At 42.3% G+C, this 17,340-nt stretch overlaps 1 protein-coding gene across 1 annotated transcript; it reads left to right on the forward strand.

Annotated features, from left to right (window-relative positions):
• Positions 1-1,282: 1,282 nt before the first annotated feature.
• On the forward strand, positions 1,283-16,242 carry p4hb (prolyl 4-hydroxylase, beta polypeptide). Its single transcript, XM_034102124.1, has 11 exons — positions 1,283-1,608; positions 3,437-3,643; positions 5,713-5,846; positions 6,923-7,060; positions 9,341-9,445; positions 9,567-9,692; positions 9,773-9,973; positions 10,059-10,179; positions 11,454-11,635; positions 12,697-12,810; positions 14,748-16,242. The coding sequence occupies exons 1-11, from the start codon at positions 1,470-1,472 to the stop codon at positions 14,820-14,822; spliced, it is 1,542 nt and encodes a 513-aa protein (XP_033958015.1). The 5' UTR covers positions 1,283-1,469; the 3' UTR covers positions 14,823-16,242.
• The last annotated feature ends 1,098 nt before the right edge of the window (positions 16,243-17,340 follow it).

Below are 17,340 nucleotides of genomic sequence, written 5' to 3' on the forward strand. Positions count from 1 at the left end.
GTGCATTGCAAGAGGCATGTCTCTGTTTTTGCTGCTTCAATTTAGATTATTCATTTTAATTGTGTCTTTTCAGCGATCAGAGGTTGTTTTTTTATAGACATATTTAACCATTCAACTCATATTTTTATTTTATTATATTGCATTTTCTTGCATTATTTGTTTCTAATTTGTATAGAAATGGCTGAACCGCAGTAGCCATAGTAGTGTAGTTGTATAGAGGCTACTCTATGACATGTTGTGCATAACACATCTGACATCTGATAATATCTGCCTTATGCTAAGAGTGGGCTAGCCACCAGATATTCAATCACTCAATCGAAACTTGAGTCTTCAATAAATTAATCCATAATCAAATGTTCTAACATACATGGGGGGAAGGCAGAACTAAATATGAGGGATTGCAATCGTATTTCAGGAAAATAATTGTCCTACTGTTACACTTTGGGGCCTCCGTACACAGAGATTAGTGAGAATTGTTTAGTTTTTTCTCTAATTTGGGTGAACATCAGTTACCCATAGGTTTAACCCTACCTTTCCCCTGACATAATAACTATAGGATACGCACCTTTAAAATGTTTTGGTTTTTACCATAGGTTTTTACTAGAGTACGCAGAGTTGATATTAAAAACGTCGCGTGACGTGGTGATATGGTGTAGTGTTAGTCATCATTCCACTTTGGCCTGGTACCTTGCAACACACACACACACACACACACACACACACACACACACACACACACACACACACGCACACACACACACACACACACACACACACACACACACACACACACACACACACACACACACACACACACACACACACACACACACACACACACACACACACACACACACACACACACACACACACACACACACACACTAACACATTTCTAAACACTTCCCCTCCTCAGTGTTATCCCCGTTAGTGTTGTATACTTAGCCCAGGCCCCAGAGTCAGGAAAATATCGTTGAAACATTTACATTATTAAACATGGAACATATCATTTGTTCTCGCGTTTGAATACACAAAAAAAGAATACAGCATGATGTAGCAAACATATGATTTAAACTATGCTTAAATATGGATTATTGTTCCCGCTTCAATAGCGTAGGTGCTTGAATATGATGATTTCCATGCAGTTTTCCAAGGTCCCTGTGTGTTATCAGTGGGCTGATGTGAGCAGGGAGCGCCTCGCATTCACTTCCAGGTGCAGGCTGCTGCGGTCCAGTCACAATTCAACACGAACTGCTTTTGGCCTGATAAATGCGCATGCGCACTACGGCTGACCCCTCAGGTTTCTGCGTGCGGTGCCACGTTAGTAGCGGTAGACACAAAATACCAGCTACTCTCCCAACCTTAGACAAGGAAGAAGACCAAAACTAAGACCACTTCCACAGCTAACCCGTAGCCGACGGTGTCTGCCGCTCTAGTCTCTCTGCAAAGAACAATACTCGACGCCTATCATGTTGAAGCTTCTGCTCATCTGCACACTGGCTGTGGCCAGCAGAGCCGAAATCGTTGAGGAAGATGATGTCCTGGTACTGAAGAAAAGTAACTTCGAGGAGGCTCTGAAAGCTCACCCCAACATCCTTGTGGAATTCTGTAAGTAACAGTGGCTACTAAATATCTCCAGCTAACGCTAAATGTCTCCGACAGACTCACCGGGTGTCCTGCTAGCTAGCTTAATTCAGCCTGGGTTAACGTTAGCATTACACTTTGACACTTGTAACAACTTGCTGCTGTTAGCGGCTAGCTAACTGATGTCCGTCTTTAATGTTGCCTCTATGTGCATCTAGTTCACTTAGTTTACAACCAGCGATTTCACCGTATTTAAAACGGAGTAACAATATGAAGAGGCATTGTTTATCACAAAGCGTTTTCTCGTTGTCAGTATCTTTCAGCACCGTATATCGTTGTGGACAGTAACTGGATTCTGATACGGATACATAACTTGGCACAGCGCACTAACACCAAACTTATTCCACTCGTTTTTCACTTCTAGACTTACATTTGTTGCAACTTTTGTTTATTCATATGCTTGCTTTAACTTGGCTATAGCTGAAGGATATACATGGCTAATAGTACCGCAACATATTGCATTTGGTGTGATCTGCCAGGGCCTGCATTGTCACATTTGCCTTCGGTATAAATCTGTTGGAACAGTTGAGCAATAATGCTGAAAGTAGCATAAAGTGAAAAGGAATCACTGTTTGTAAGTCACGAAATACGGGGCTTTTAAGTTTCGATTGCCTGCTGTGGTTTCCTACTATGTGTTTCAGTTGTTGTGCAGGTCGGAAGGCTCATTCACTGTCCTTTTCATGCAGTTCTTGACTTATTTTCCATAATACTGTGATTGGTTTGCGTGAGCGACTTCTTCATTGCCTGCAGGCCCACCCCGCTATACTTGTGTCAGATTGTTGACCTGCTCACAATTCAGTGAACCAGTGAGAGATGGCCGTGGAGAAGCTCTCCAGTGAGCTCAGGGTGGGAGGGATATAGGATTTTTTTCCTTTTTTTTTGCCCACGTACTCGTAAACTGGGCGGGACCTCAGTTGGATGGCGGATCTAGGTTGACGTGTACTTTACAAAAGTTAATCTGTGTGTTAATATCGGTTGGACTGAAACAAGGAAGTGTTGTACTTTGGCAATAATTTAAGGTGATGCAATGCAGGTCATTTTATTTTACGTGTCATTTCTGAATAGGTGATTATCTCTGTGGAGTTTGTGCTTGGACCTTTCACATGCACAATTGGACACCATGGCTTACACATTTAACATGTGAAGCCACAGTAGTAATGAAATTATCCTGCATGTTATGCCAGTTTGCTACTTAGCCATCCTGATGGCCTTTTCAAAGAAACAGTTTGGACTCAAACGGAAATTCAAACTTTAAAAAAAGATTGCAAACTAACTTCAATAGATTGTTGTCATTAAGCGTACCAGAATACCACTTAATGAATTGGTCGATAGTAGAGTGTATTTGTATGAAGTTAAGTTTGTTAAATGTCATGTATCTAAAGCCCAAGCTGACACCCTCTGCTTGTTTTTGACAATCAGTCATATTAAAGTTATCATTTTAAGAGGGATATAAGAATCTAATCCTCACATTAAATAAGCTTACTTCATTAAGTTGACGGATCAATTTATTGTCATAACTGAATGATTCTAATGCTTGTAGTCTTCAAGTTATTAAGTGTTTTTGTATGGTTCATCATCAGAAAGATCCTTTTTAATTTGATGATTTTAAGTGCTAATGTAAATTTCCATATACAGTATATATATTTTTAAACCTGGAGTTTTCCAAAGAATTGTATAGGTCAACTTGAATTCATCCTGAAAGATTTGTTTGTGCCAGTGATCACCCTTAAGGTCAGGTTTACATTGCAATCATCTGTGTGTGCCCCGCTAATCGTCCCCCTAACCCCTGCAGATGCCCCATGGTGCGGTCACTGCAAGGCCCTGGTTCCAGAGTACGCCAAGGCCGCTGGCATGCTGAAGGCCGATGGCTCAGTGGTGCGCCTGGGTAAGGTGGACGCCACAGAGGAGACTGAACTGGCCCAGGAGTATGGCGTCCGGGGATACCCCACCATCAAGTTCTTCAAGGGCGGAGAGAAGGAGTCACCCAAAGAGTACTCTGGTGAGCATCATTGTGATTTTCATTGGTGCAGACTTGCTCGCTTGATAATAATGACTGAGAACTTCGAAGCAGTGGAGGGGAAATACATATTTTGTTATACTGCAAACGGGGTCTGTCGATATATTCTATACTGGTATGTTAGATTGAGATCTAACGACGATCATATAACTTTCTTTAGATTCAGTAAAACAACCATTTAAAATGAACCAGTCTTTTTCCCCACTGTGTACCTTTTTGTTTTCTCTACTCCATTTCACCTTTAATAAATGAGAGATTTATTCAAATAGTGATGTAATCTTGAGTAACTCCTGTCATAGAGTGAATATTTTTTCTTAGTTAATTCTCATGAAAGGGTCCAAATGCAAGAAGGAATCTGCTCCGACCACTAAAAGCGAGCCCTATTGGCCCCTCTTAGTAATATGATCTGCACAGCAGCATAAACTGAAAGTCAGCCAATCAGCTTTGAGGAACTCTACTTAGACAAAATGTTGGCTGGGCCCTCCCCACACGTTCCTGTCATGCTGACTGAGCCAGCAGAGAGATGTGCAGTTCTTCACGTTGCCTCTGCTGGCCTGGGCCAGGCCCGTTTTGGAGGGAGGGAGTAGGTCAGGGAAATGACTGCCACAAAACCCACCGCTCCAACACTCAATTGCAACCCCTGTTGCATCAGTTTCAATTTAACAGCCAGGTTTATTTTAAGTCCACTTTAATTGCAGATAGGGCTGCAACTTATAATTATTTTTATTATCGATTTTTAATCTGTTTATTTTCTTGATGAATATTTATATAATCTATAAAATGATGGAACATTTTTATAAAATGTCCATCAGTGTTTTCAAAGTCCAAGGTTATATTCACTTGAATATCATTTGAAAACATAGAAAATAGCCTTGTGTATTTTTTGGCATTAAAAACCATTAACTGTTTGTCAAAAATAGTTACAGATTAATTTTGTTGATCAACTAAAGGATTATTATTTTTGTTTTGTTCTTGCCGTTTAAATGTTTTCTCTTGAAAATGCACACAACAATAAATGGATGGATGTCTCTTTTCCCGCACCAAGGCAGGTGTTAAAGGTCCCATGTCATGCTTTTCCGGTTATTGCCCGTCCCCTTGTGTTATGAAGGTTTTTATACGAGTCAAAACCCTCAAAGTACACCCTGTAGCGAGTACAACTCTAACACAGAACGCCTCGTTGGAGATACGTCACTAACATTGATTCTTCCGGGTACGCATGATGTCATCCGTACCCGGAACGAAATGGACCAATCCGTGGAGCCGTTACGTTACGTCCGCGGAGCCGTTACGTTAAGCCCCCGCTGATTGGTCCAAATTGACCAATCCACGGACTTCCTCACACACTCAGTGCAGGCAGCTCTGCTGATCTCTCCTCCCTGGCTGCAGGCTGATAACAGACAGTTGAGATCGCGGCGAAATTCTCTCTGCAGACCCATTCTCACAGCGTCTATCAACCTTTTTCTTACTCAACATCAAGCCACACTTATTGTTTTTACTTCGGCTGTGACTTTGTGTGTGCTCAGGGTGAGTTTGGCTGTGTTTCGCTGTGTATCGCTAAACAAGGAAATCACACCTCCACGGAGCTCAGCTCGATTCACAACGTCCCGACTGGTCCCGACCAATCGGAGCACACTGGGCTCACAGGGAGGGGGGGCAGAGCTGCAGCGAGCCGTTTAGTGGAGAGAGTGAATACACAGACTTTACAGAGATGCTGTTTGAGAAACCAATGTGAGTTTGGAAAATTGCACAGTATAAATCTATTCTAGTCGACCTCAACAATGGAATTATGATCAGTGGAAATGGCCATGACATGGGACCTTTAACTTCTTAAACATCTGCATTTCCTTAATAAAAAGGATGTCATTATTTAAATTGAGGTCAGGTTATCTCTTTGGTTTGTTCAACTGCTTAGAAAGATGCAACCTTCTCTCCTTATACGCATAAAGTCGATCAAATCTGCATGATTTGAGTTTCATGTTTGATGTTTAGCCTTTGACCAGTCCCATGATGTCTGCATACAGAGGTGTTTGAGTTGTTGTGTTGTGTTTCAGCTGGCAGGACGGCTGACGACATCGTGGCCTGGCTGAAGAAGCGCACCGGCCCGGCCGTCGCAACCCTGGCCGGAGTCACCGAGGCCGAGTCTCTGATCGCTGACAGCGAGGTGGCAGTCATCGGATTCTTTAAGGTAAGACTCTGATCTCTTAAAGGTGGGGTAGGTAATTCACTTCAGAAACACTTTTTGTGATATTCCATGGAGTGCTCTTAACATCCCGATAGCAATGAATAAATACATTAAATGCTTTGACAATAAATACATAAAAAAAAATTTCATCTGTGGAAGCCGTGGCGCTGTAAAAAGCACGACCAATCATCTGAGCCGGCCCGGCTAAAACGACTGGATGGCCTACCTGCCTGTCAGCCTTCCATCTGTGCACAAACTTACCTCGTGCCCTCATTGGTCATGTTCGTGTGTGTTGGAGGAGGGGCTCTGTAAGGAAGTCTGAAGGAAGTGGCAGATTTTTTTCATCTGCATACTTTCAAATTCTAGCGAGCTCGAGCTGGTTTCTCCATTCTTACCTACCTACCTTTAAGTTCAGATTTAAAAAAAATACAATTTCAACTTTATTGATCAATTTTGCAAATCGACCAGAAAAAGACCCATCACATCAGTGTCCATTAAATGAATTCAAACTGAGGCCATAAAAAAACCCCACAAGTGGTCAATCAGGAATTAAGGTATAATTGTTGGGCTTTTTTACTTTTGCAACATCTAAGTGATTTCTTTTTGTGTTTAAGGAAACCAATAAATACTGGCGACATTTTGCTGACATTTGTGGATCAAATATTTAGCTAAAATCTTTTTTCCTCAAATAAAAGGCTAGATTTCACATTATCATATGTTAAGACTGGAAGGATTTGCTCATTGTAAGTTAACCAATACTGGAAAGCATCCCAAAATGTTTGAACTTAAGGAAAAGAACAGGCATTCTAGTGTTTCAATATCAGAGTTGGAAAAGTGGCATATATTTAAGTCTAACTTGAAACTGTGCAGATTTAAAGATGTATTGTATACCCACACTGTCAGGTGGTACGGCGTCAAGCTTTGATGTACGGCTTTTCCATTTTTTTCTTTTTGACTTATATTTCTAGTATAATCCTTGTCATTAAGCTAAAGACAAATAATGCCGTTTAATAAATCTGAATCACTGTGGGTAACGTACACAGGGCTTTATCCTAATTGAAGTTTTCCTGTGTCTGTAGGATGTTGAATCTGACGGTGCTAAGGCCTTCGAGAAGGCAGCTGAAGCCACAGACGACGTCCCCTTCGCCTTGGCTACCAGCGATGACATTTTCGCCAAGTTCGAGGTGTCCAAGGACAGCGTTGTCCTCTTCAAGAAGGTGAGTTGGCATGGATGGCACAGTACACGTTTACATGGATTCTTATGCAAACCTTCGGACACACTGTTCATATAAGACACATTGTGACGGATTCTTCATTAGTAAATACTTGACATGTTTACTTGGAGTCATGTTGTAATGCAAGTAGGTTAGTGGCCTTGCATAAGCTTGTGTAACCGTTGGCAGACGAGCTGCTGGAGACAGCGCAGTGTGTTCGATGGTAATGTGATGCTGTCGACCTCACAGTATCCGCTCTCCGTTGCTAATCTCGGCTGCTCTGAGGTTTTAGTTGTGCGCCTGCATTTGGGCCTGTTGCTCGCCCCGCTCATGTGGAGGACCTCAGCATGTTGAGCTAATGGTGATGAAGGGTGAAGAGCTGTATTAGGTGATGGTACGTCTTTAAACCAGCACCAGAGGACGAGTGAATGGCAGCTCAGTCTGGTCCAAATAGGCCATTTTTACTTCTTTCCATGTTGTAGATCAGGGGTGTCAAACTCAATTTCATCACGGGCCACATTCGCATTATGGTTGCACTCAAAGGGCCGGTTGTAACTTTAAAGCCTATATCAAAATACATATACAAATATTTAATATATATAAAATAATGTATTATTACATTATTGCCTCTGCATTGGATTATTATCGGATAGGGTTAACTTCATAATTAACTACGTCTGAAAGTAGAAGTCTGGGGCAAATAATTGCAAGTCTCTTCAGTGAGAATGTCACAAAATGATTTGCAAAGAAAAGCCAAATTCTGAAGGGAAAAAAAAGTAACATTTTGGAGAAAAAAAATCTAAATCTGAGAAAAAGTCAAATTCTAAGAAAAAAGGCATATTTTGGAAAAAAAGACAAATTCTGAGAAAGTCGAATGTAACCCTATAATAAACATATTATATTTTTTGCAAGCTCTTATGGGGCCACAGAAAATGAAGTTGCGTGCCGGATTTGGCCCCCAGGCCTTGAGTTTGACACCCCTGTTGTAGATCATTGCATTTCCACTATTCCACTAATTAACTACAAGCATCCCTCAGAAATTATCTAACCAGCCTGTCAGAACAACAGTATCTCAATCCGCGTGTAGATTTGTCAAATTGGGTCAAGGTCCAGTCGGTCCGTCAATAAGAAATTAAGCAACCGGATAAAGGGAGGGTGTAATTTACCTTTCAAAATGTCTGGCTCAGAACACAAAATGGCTGGCCTTGCAGCGTAATGGCTCTACTTGGAGGCGGTTCAGCACTAGCTGAAACATTTATTTGATGTTGCCATGCTTAAAGATGACCACATCTCTTGAGTGATCTTGCTCGAAGATCAACTATTTGGAACGCATACGCAGCCTCTCTAATGGAGATGTGGACTTAAGGAATTGAAAAAAATAATAATAAATCAAACAATAATGTGGTGGTTTTTTGTTTAACCTTTTCAGTGAGTTTCTGCTCGGTGCAAGCTTCCTTTTTTTTTCAATTCTTACCACTCTTTTAAGGTTGTTTTCCCACATCGGGAAACATCTCTAAACACTCACCGAACGATGCCTGCTCAGCACCAAACAGACATAGACAAATAGTGAACATATTGGATCTCTTATCAGCTCTTAGTCAGATATTCCTCCCAGGAGTTGGAAAATGTGTGTATGTTGCTACTGGATGTTTATTTAATGTCCTATGAGTAGTTCATTTCTAATATTTAGCTAATTGTTTTCACACAGTTTCTGCTTTATCACAGTTTTTTCTACAGTTTTGAAGTATGAAATAATAATTTCCTGCATCTCATTCAACCAATTCTAAATATGTCAGTGTGCGTTTCTGCACTCAGCCCTTGAGTTAGTGATGATCTTGGGCTCAGACCCCCTGCTGTTGTCTGGCAGCTGATCCACGTTGGTAACGCCAACCCGATCCAAACACCGCTAACGTGTGCTTGTTGCCGACAGATAGACAAACACTCCTAAAGCAGGCGCTCTGTCTCAATAAACAGCTGGCCTCCGTCAGTTGTTCACTGCAGCAGAGTTTGTGGCTTAAGTTTCACAGCCTGGTCTGTTCCCTGAAGGCTGCAGCGCGCCACCGGCCAAATGTCCAGGTTTTCAATTGTGTGCCACTGCCAGTAAGAGCTGCTGGGCAACCACTGCTATTCTTACCACGTAATACAAGTCCACTGTTGGCTCTGTCAGCAGCTGGGCTTTACCAGGGGCTTTTAAAGTGGTTTGCCGTGTAAATGTATATCAGGCCGTCTATGGGGCCGGGCTGATAATATGTGTATCTTAATGTTTCCATGTTTCCTTTGCAGTTTGATGAAGGGCGCAACACCTTTGACGGAGAGCTGACCAAAGAAGACCTCCTGGCTTTCGTCAAGTCCAACCAGCTGCCTCTGGTCATCGAGTTCACAGAGCAGGTAGTGAGCCATGCCCATCAGCGGGACCACTATTATCTCTTTTCCCAGCTCACACTACTGTCTGTAACGAGCACAAGCGTCATTCTTAGATGTCAAACTTGTCTATTTGTGTTTTCCGCAGACCGCCCCGAAAATCTTCGGTGGAGAAATCAAGTCCCACATCCTCATGTTCCTGCCCAAGACTTCTAAAGACTTTGACGACAAAATGGACGAATTTAAGAAAGCCGCAGAGGGATTCAAGGGCAAGGTGTGTGACCTACATTCAGTATTGAATCTTCCACTTTGCTCAGATAGGATGTTTTGAATGACCGCTTCCGTCTCGCCCAGATCCTGTTCATCTTCATCGACAGCGACGTGGACGACAACCAGCGCATCCTGGAGTTCTTCGGCCTGAAGAAAGAGGAGTGCCCCGCCATCCGCCTCATCACCCTGGAGGACGAGATGACCAAGTACAAGCCCGAGAGTGAGGCCATCACAGCAGAGAGCATCATCGCCTTCTGCAAACTGTTCGCTGATGGCAAGCTCAAGGTGAGAGGAGGACTGGTTGGTGATGGCAGCGCATGCATGTCGTGGAGGAACGTGATTTCATATTGAGGTGTTTCTCCTCCCCCAGCCCCACCTCATGAGTCAGGACATCCCTGAAGACTGGGACAAAACCCCCGTCAAGATTTTGGTGGGAAAGAACTTTGAGGAGATCGCCTTCCATCCCTCCAAGAACGTCTTTGTGGAGTTCTGTAAGAGCCTCCGTTTTCCCTTGAATTGTCATGACTTGCTGTTGTGAAGGTGTCACCTGACTAGAGGGCCATTTTGCAGTCGAAGCTCGGCTGCTCAGTTGGTGGGAGACTTAGTTTTCCCTTTATTACGTTCCCCCGTGCGAACATGCCCACTCACCCTCACAGCCCAGCCTCTGACTTGGTTGCCAGACCCTTACAGAACAGGCTTGTTAAATATAGCTGCTGGGTGGTTTCTTTATACAGTGGTCCAAATCTAAAAGTGCACTATTTTTGGAGCAATTTTCCATCGCCGTCTATTTAAATACAGATTATAGTAATGCTCAGTGGGGTATTCCCTGAAAGCAAATTGAATGGGGGGGGGGGGGGGTTCCTGGCCAGTCATGAATCTGAGGCGGCATTCATCGTCTCACCACAGCATGAAGGAACATTTCAACAAAATCCATGTTTCCCTTTCATCTGTAGTGTTATCTATTACTCTGGATTGCTCTGGTGTCAGTGTTGGGGCTAAAGGCAATAGAGGTGTGTTCCTCGTCTGAAATGTACTGGAACTACATGGCATTCTGCTTGTTGCGCCATAACGGAAATCTAAAAAACTCAACGGCAATGCCTCTTCCTGACCCGGGAGACAATCCACAGACCTTGTTGTGAGCAGTTTGGTGTAAAACCCATGTTCTTTTTACACCACTTCACAATTGCCAACTGTTTCCCCAGGCGGAAGATGGCATGCGTCTTCCTCGTGGATCAGAGGATTGACATTTAAGAACAATAATGGTGTCCTCCTCGCCTGATCAGCAACATTAGCGAGCAACGTGAGCTCAGGAGAACCCCGTCCACGAGAAGATGCTTTCTTCCTCACTGTGGAAATAGAAAAACTGTTCCTACATAAAACCGCTCACAGCAAGGTCTGACCGCCAGCAGCTATGCCCCATTTAGTTCTGTGAAGTTAGGGATGAAATGAAACCGTCTGAATGTGTTTTATTACCAAGTGGCTTTACACTTACAGGAATTTGCTTTGGTATAAATGTTGCATGCAAAGACACAGAAAGAAGAATATGTGGTCAAACAAAAAACATTTACTCATAATATAATAAATGGAGAAACTGAGTACAGTAAAATATAATGAAATATATATTCAAAGTGGAGAGCTGTGCAGATTTAAACAGAGGTAGTGTGTTTTTGTGGGATGGATAATAAGAGGCTGGAATGAAATATCACATGATATAATGAGTGTCCAGTATACTTAGTCTGTTATTAACTCTCAATGGCTTTTCCAGACGCACCTTGGTGTGGACACTGCAAACAGCTGACTCCCATCTGGGAGAAGCTGGGAGAGAAGTTTATGGATAACGCTGACATCGTCGTGGCTAAGATGGACTCCACAGCCAATGAGATCGAGACGGTCAAGGTCCACAGTTTCCCCACCCTCAAGTTCTTCCCCGCGGGAGACGAGCGCCAGGTGAGCGTTTCCCACCATCATTTGATATTCTGAAATACAATATCTTTTGGCTTCACCTCGCTCACCTTCGGGATCTCCTGGGCACAAGCTGTGGCCGGATTGGCTTCTCACTCGCGCCTCTCCATTTGGCAGCATGTTAAGAATCTGAGATCCCTGGCCGCGTGAGTTTCTGCATGATTATGTTGCGGTTTGGTTCTTAAAGATTCCTGCCCGATGACTTCACTCTCTGCTCGGCCTGCACCTGCCTCTCACCGTGCCAGCTGTCAGTTTAGCCATCTGAAATGAGTGTTTCGTCGTTGGGTCGCCCCGAGCTCGTGATCCTTCTTAGAAGAAACCAACAGAAGGCTCGAGAACAGGAGCCATGAATAGCTGTGTGGCAGGCCGCTCATTACGGTCATGAAATGCAAGCACAGACAATAATTGATCAGTTCAGAGGACTTTTGAGAAACCGGAAGCATGCCACATTTTACGAGTGGCCGAGACCCCGTTTACATTTACTTGTTTATTAAAGCTGTCGCACTGTGATCGGTTTACCCAAGATTTATATTTAAGCGCCATCAAGACACGAAACATTCAAATCCCTCGGAGGTGGTCTGAGATGCATTCACCACGTGTCTTTTGTAGTGTAAAAACGCTAATATCGACCAAAAGGGAAAATGTGACGGATGCAACAGATGGTCCTTCTTTTTTATATCACCAGTTGGTTTCAAACCGAGTAAGCTTGCTCTGTCTCAAATGTTCACCTCCTTCGAGAGGTACTATGAGTTCGTCGAACATGATGGGTAATTAGACCAGCCTGCATCACAACAAGGACTAGTCCCAGCCTGTATTATTTTCATTTCTTCCAACTTCCTTCACTGAAACACAAGTTAAAAACAACACATGGTCTTTGCAAATGGAAATAATCATGAGTTGTATTGGTTTATATGGATCTGCTCCCAAGTGTTGCGTTTTCTTTTTGGAACACATGCACTCGTGTTTGCATCTTCTACACTTTTAGCTTGGGCTCGAGTTAAAACACAATCGTTGACGTCTTACCAAAAGTCATGTCTGGTCAACAGGTGATCGATTACAACGGGGAGAGAACACTGGAGGGCTTCAGTAAGTTCCTGGAGAGCGGCGGTAAAGATGGCGGCGCCCCCGCGGGAGACGACGATGAAGATATGGACGCAGAGGTAAAATCAACAGAGACCTCAACCACAATATATTCAATACTTAAACCTTGTCAGAAAGTAATCACTTAAGATGTGGATATGAAATAATGGCAGCCAACCTAAACTATTTCAAGGAGAGATTCTGTTGTATTATTATGTTTTTATTTGCATTACTATTCATTGTGTTTTAAAATCTGTATTTCTGCACATCTGATTGGTAGGCTACTTTATACTGCTTTCCCCTCTCTGCATAGGATTGTTTTTCACTCTTGTTCTCATTTCCAAACAACTCTAGAGCAGGATGGGCAAATGGCGTCCCAGGGGCCCCCCACCTCCTCTTTTTGCGGCCCTCAGATTCATTTATAAACAACGTAATTAATAAGGGTTATGTTTTTTTTTTTAACTTGTAGTAGGGGTGGGCGATATTGAAAAATATATTATCACGATATTTTTCAAGCAGTATCACGATAGACGATATATCACGATATTTTCTCATGTAGGTTATTATGGTTATTTTTCAAGTTACTTAACAGTACAAGCACCTACAAGGTAACAGAAACTAACACAAAAAGGAGTAACAGACCAGAATAGCATTTCAAGCAGGTTTTATTTCTGAAATGAATCCCTGAATGAACAATTCAACATTTTGATATGGCTTCCAGGCAGTTTCTCAGTATAAACATGAACTTTCTGAGGTAGCACGCGCAGTGAACATCAATAAACATGAAAAGGAGGGTAAACATAACTAAGTAAAACATCAATGAGGAAAAGTCAGTGCCAAACAATTAAAATGTAAACTTTAGACTTGAAGTGCAATAAAAGACTTTAGCACGATAGATACGATATTTCTGAAAAAGCATATCGTGGAGACCTAATAGCGTCACGACGATATATATCGTCATATCGCCCACCCCTAACTTGTAGTACTGATCCACTAGACTCCTAGTTACGTCGAGAGCTGCGTTCATGATTTAAATACCGCAAAAAGATCTGACGCGTTTGTGTGTTGTTTGTTTCCCGGGGAAACACCGGCTGTTGTTATGCCTGCTGTGACGTTAAGTTACCGCTTGTAATTATGCCGTTACAAGCTTAAAGGTTGCATTATCATCTGAATTTGGCGAAACAAGTTTAATATTCTAAAAAGACTTTGTTTATTTGAAATCAGATGAAAACAAACTGTCACGGACCCCGCCGTGTTATCTATGATTACGATACGCTTTTACATTAATGCATGGAATGTGTGTTCCAGTGAATCTGCGGCCCCCTGGTGGCCAGTACATACATTATGTGGCCCCCACCACCAGCCAAGTTGCCCATCCCTGCTCCAGAGCAAAGGTCTACATTTTTTGAGAAAAGATATAATCATTTTTGACAATTCAAAACATGGTTTTCATCCAAGCAAATCTTTTGGCTTTTAAAAAACATTTTCACTCATAAACTCTCCTGCAGAGAGGACTATCACAATCCAACTGCACCATGAATTACATTTATAGAAGTATCATTTAAAAAAGTCTTACACCATTAGAATAACTCCCTTTTTAATTTCTTTACGTTGTAGAACTGAAAGAAAATAATTGTACTTATTAAATTCAAATTGAGGATTTTGTTTCAGAATGACATCTCCTTTTTATGGTGTCATCCTAAAATATGACACAAATATGCGACAACTGGTGCTTTTATTTATATTAATATACCTTGTAATTGTTTTCTTCTAATATGGTGTAACTGTCATGAAATGTATTTTGGTTGACAAAATATTGACACTGACATTTTTGAAAATCATCAGGAATGGGGACATGATTGAGGGTAAAGACTAGAAGGGAATGTAGTGACAACACTGATGCCATAGTTTAATATCTGTATGATAAGGATGTATAGCTCGGCCACGGCGCTCGCTGTAGAGAAGACCTGCACGCTGAATGCTTCTGTCTTAACAACCCTCTGCTCGTCCACTCCAGGATTTAGATGATGTGGACGAAGGACAGGACATGGACTCTGATGGCGAGGACGAGGACGGTCACGACGAGTTGTAAGAGCTGGCAGAGGAGAGAGAGAGAGGAGACGAGTCCCGCCCTTACCCTCCGACCATCACCAACATCACTTCCTCGTGGCCCTCCCCTGTCCTGTGAACATTAATACTTCCCCTTTAACTTCCTCTCAGTCATCCATCAGTGGCGTGGCAGGGCTTTTTTTTTTTTTTTGCCAGCCACATCTCCAACCTCACAACATCTGGCCAGACTCGTCTTGTCCCACCGAGGGAGGGGGGGGGGACTCTGTGGAAGAGCGCAGCACCTCCGTGGGAGGCCTCAATGCCTTCTGCTCCACATCAGCTGTTTGCCTTGTATATTTAAACCAAATGTAAAAAACGGCATTGAGATCCAGTTTTCATAATGTTTACTTTTCTCCTGTTGAATTTGCTCCCTGAAGAAAAACTAAAGAAAAAAGAAAAGCCTCACCATGTTCAGTGCGGGTATGAGCTTGATTAATGTTGTAACCTGTATTTGTAGGTAAGGGGGGGGGGCTGCTGATGTTGTTTCCCCCTGAGGGAAGCCCAGAGTTTTATGTGGAGGTTTTGTAAGGACTCTCAGGGGAAAAGGGGCCATCCTGTAAAATGTGTTTATTTTGCAACATCTTCACTACAATGCACCCCTCACAGCTAATCCAGTGTAGCTAAACCCCCCCCCCCCCCCCATCTGTAGCAGAGACCAATCGTTTTCTGTCTTTAGGTGGAGAGGTGAGGCTACTTTTCATTTCATTCCTTTATAATCCCTCCGTTCAGTCTCCTCATATCCGCTACTGACTCTTTTTCTAAAAAAGTAAACTTTGGGGGAAAAACCCCCCTTTTTTATTTAATTGCTTTCACTTTGAGGTTTTTTATTAATTTAGGATTTGTCATTGTTAACGATGTGCCCAGCTGTAGCTAGCTGTTGGGGCAGAGTTGGCCCCCAGACACACTCTCAGACCTGAGATGATTTCTGGAGCCCGTTGTGACGGGTCGCACTGCATTCATGCCTGATCAGAGATTCACTGTGGTTACTAAAGCAGACAGATATTGGGAGTTTACTGTTCAGATTGGTCTGAGAGAAGTGTCTGAGATGGGAGGGAACAAGTGCACAGCCCCAGCCCTCACCCATTATGTACCGCCTTTTGGCTCCACCCAACACCCTTGTTGCTGCCGTGTGACTTTGAGAGGGAGAGAGAGAGAGAATGCTGTGTGAATGGTGTATAAAGTGCAAGCTGAAAGACTAGTTCATGTTTTCTGGTTGTCCATGAACCGAGAGTGATTGACTGCGTGTGTGTTGTGAGGCAGAAGGGGGGGGGGGGGAGGTGCTTGAGTAAAGGTGATGGGATCAACAGCTACAGCGGTGGGGGAACTTAAAACATTCCATCATGTCCAAATTGATGTGGAAAAACGAGAAATGGTGGCCAATAAAAAAAAATTGGGAAAAAAAACAATTGTCGTCATTTTTTTTCATTCATGAACCGTGCAAGGGAACATGACATCACTATCCTGTTATAGAATCTTTAACCCCACTGGATGGATGGTTTCACAATAAGAGGGGGCAAGCTGTGTAGCGTGCAACATTACTAACATCTGATCAGAATCCATGCTGGGCATAAACTTCTGCTTGTTTGTGAACAACGTGTCCTTAAATTGTCAAAATGGCCTTTTTATAATGACACTTGTAGAACATTGTTTGATGGATGAATAGTCCAAACTCTAAATTGTTAACTATTGTTGGGGCAAAGAAAAGTAGTAAATGTGAACCCTGCGAGCACTGAGCTTTCACTTGACAATATTTGTCCAGCCTGGAACTCAACACATTATAAAATATATAATTGTATTCTTTAAGAATCCCACAAACTAACTTTCATCGAGAGCCATCGTCAGATCAAAGTGTAATTAGCTTGTGATGTAACATTGGAATCGTCTCCCCATCGTTCTGAGCTGTGCTTGGTGTGTCGTGCTAATCACGCCACACTAAGATGAACATGGTAAACATACTAACTGTATGTTAATATTGAAATAAGAAAAGTGTCTCACACTTTTAATAACATTTTATAATTTGAAGTCTGCTTCCAGTGACCAGCACTTCATCACAGCCCTTGGTGTCTCACTTGTTTTTTGTATTTTAAAGGAGCCCTATTATGCTCAATTTTCAGGTTGATATTAGTATTTTTGAGAGGAAAATCACGAGTTGACATGATTTGCTAATCCTAATAAACAACATTATCAAAAATAATGCAGTGCAGTGCAGGCTCCCAATTTCAAAATGTTCAGTATTAAACACTGGTAAACTTAACTTGGGCTTTTCATTAAATCCACTATAATTTATGAGTTATTACCATAGACGGTTATTACTAGTTATACGGTGCATAAAGTCTTCGGGTGCCCTTTAAGTTCCATTGTAATCCCTGAATACAGTAAAAACATTTGAAAATTCTTATAACACACCATACATTGTATACACTGCTAAACATATGATGACATGCAAAGAGTCGTAATGTAACTACATAGCCTACAATTTAACTCATGTACTCTACTTTAGT

This window comes from Pseudochaenichthys georgianus, chromosome 1 (assembly GCF_902827115.2).
Source record: "Pseudochaenichthys georgianus chromosome 1, fPseGeo1.2, whole genome shotgun sequence".
Lineage (NCBI taxonomy): Eukaryota > Metazoa > Chordata > Actinopteri > Perciformes > Channichthyidae > Pseudochaenichthys > Pseudochaenichthys georgianus.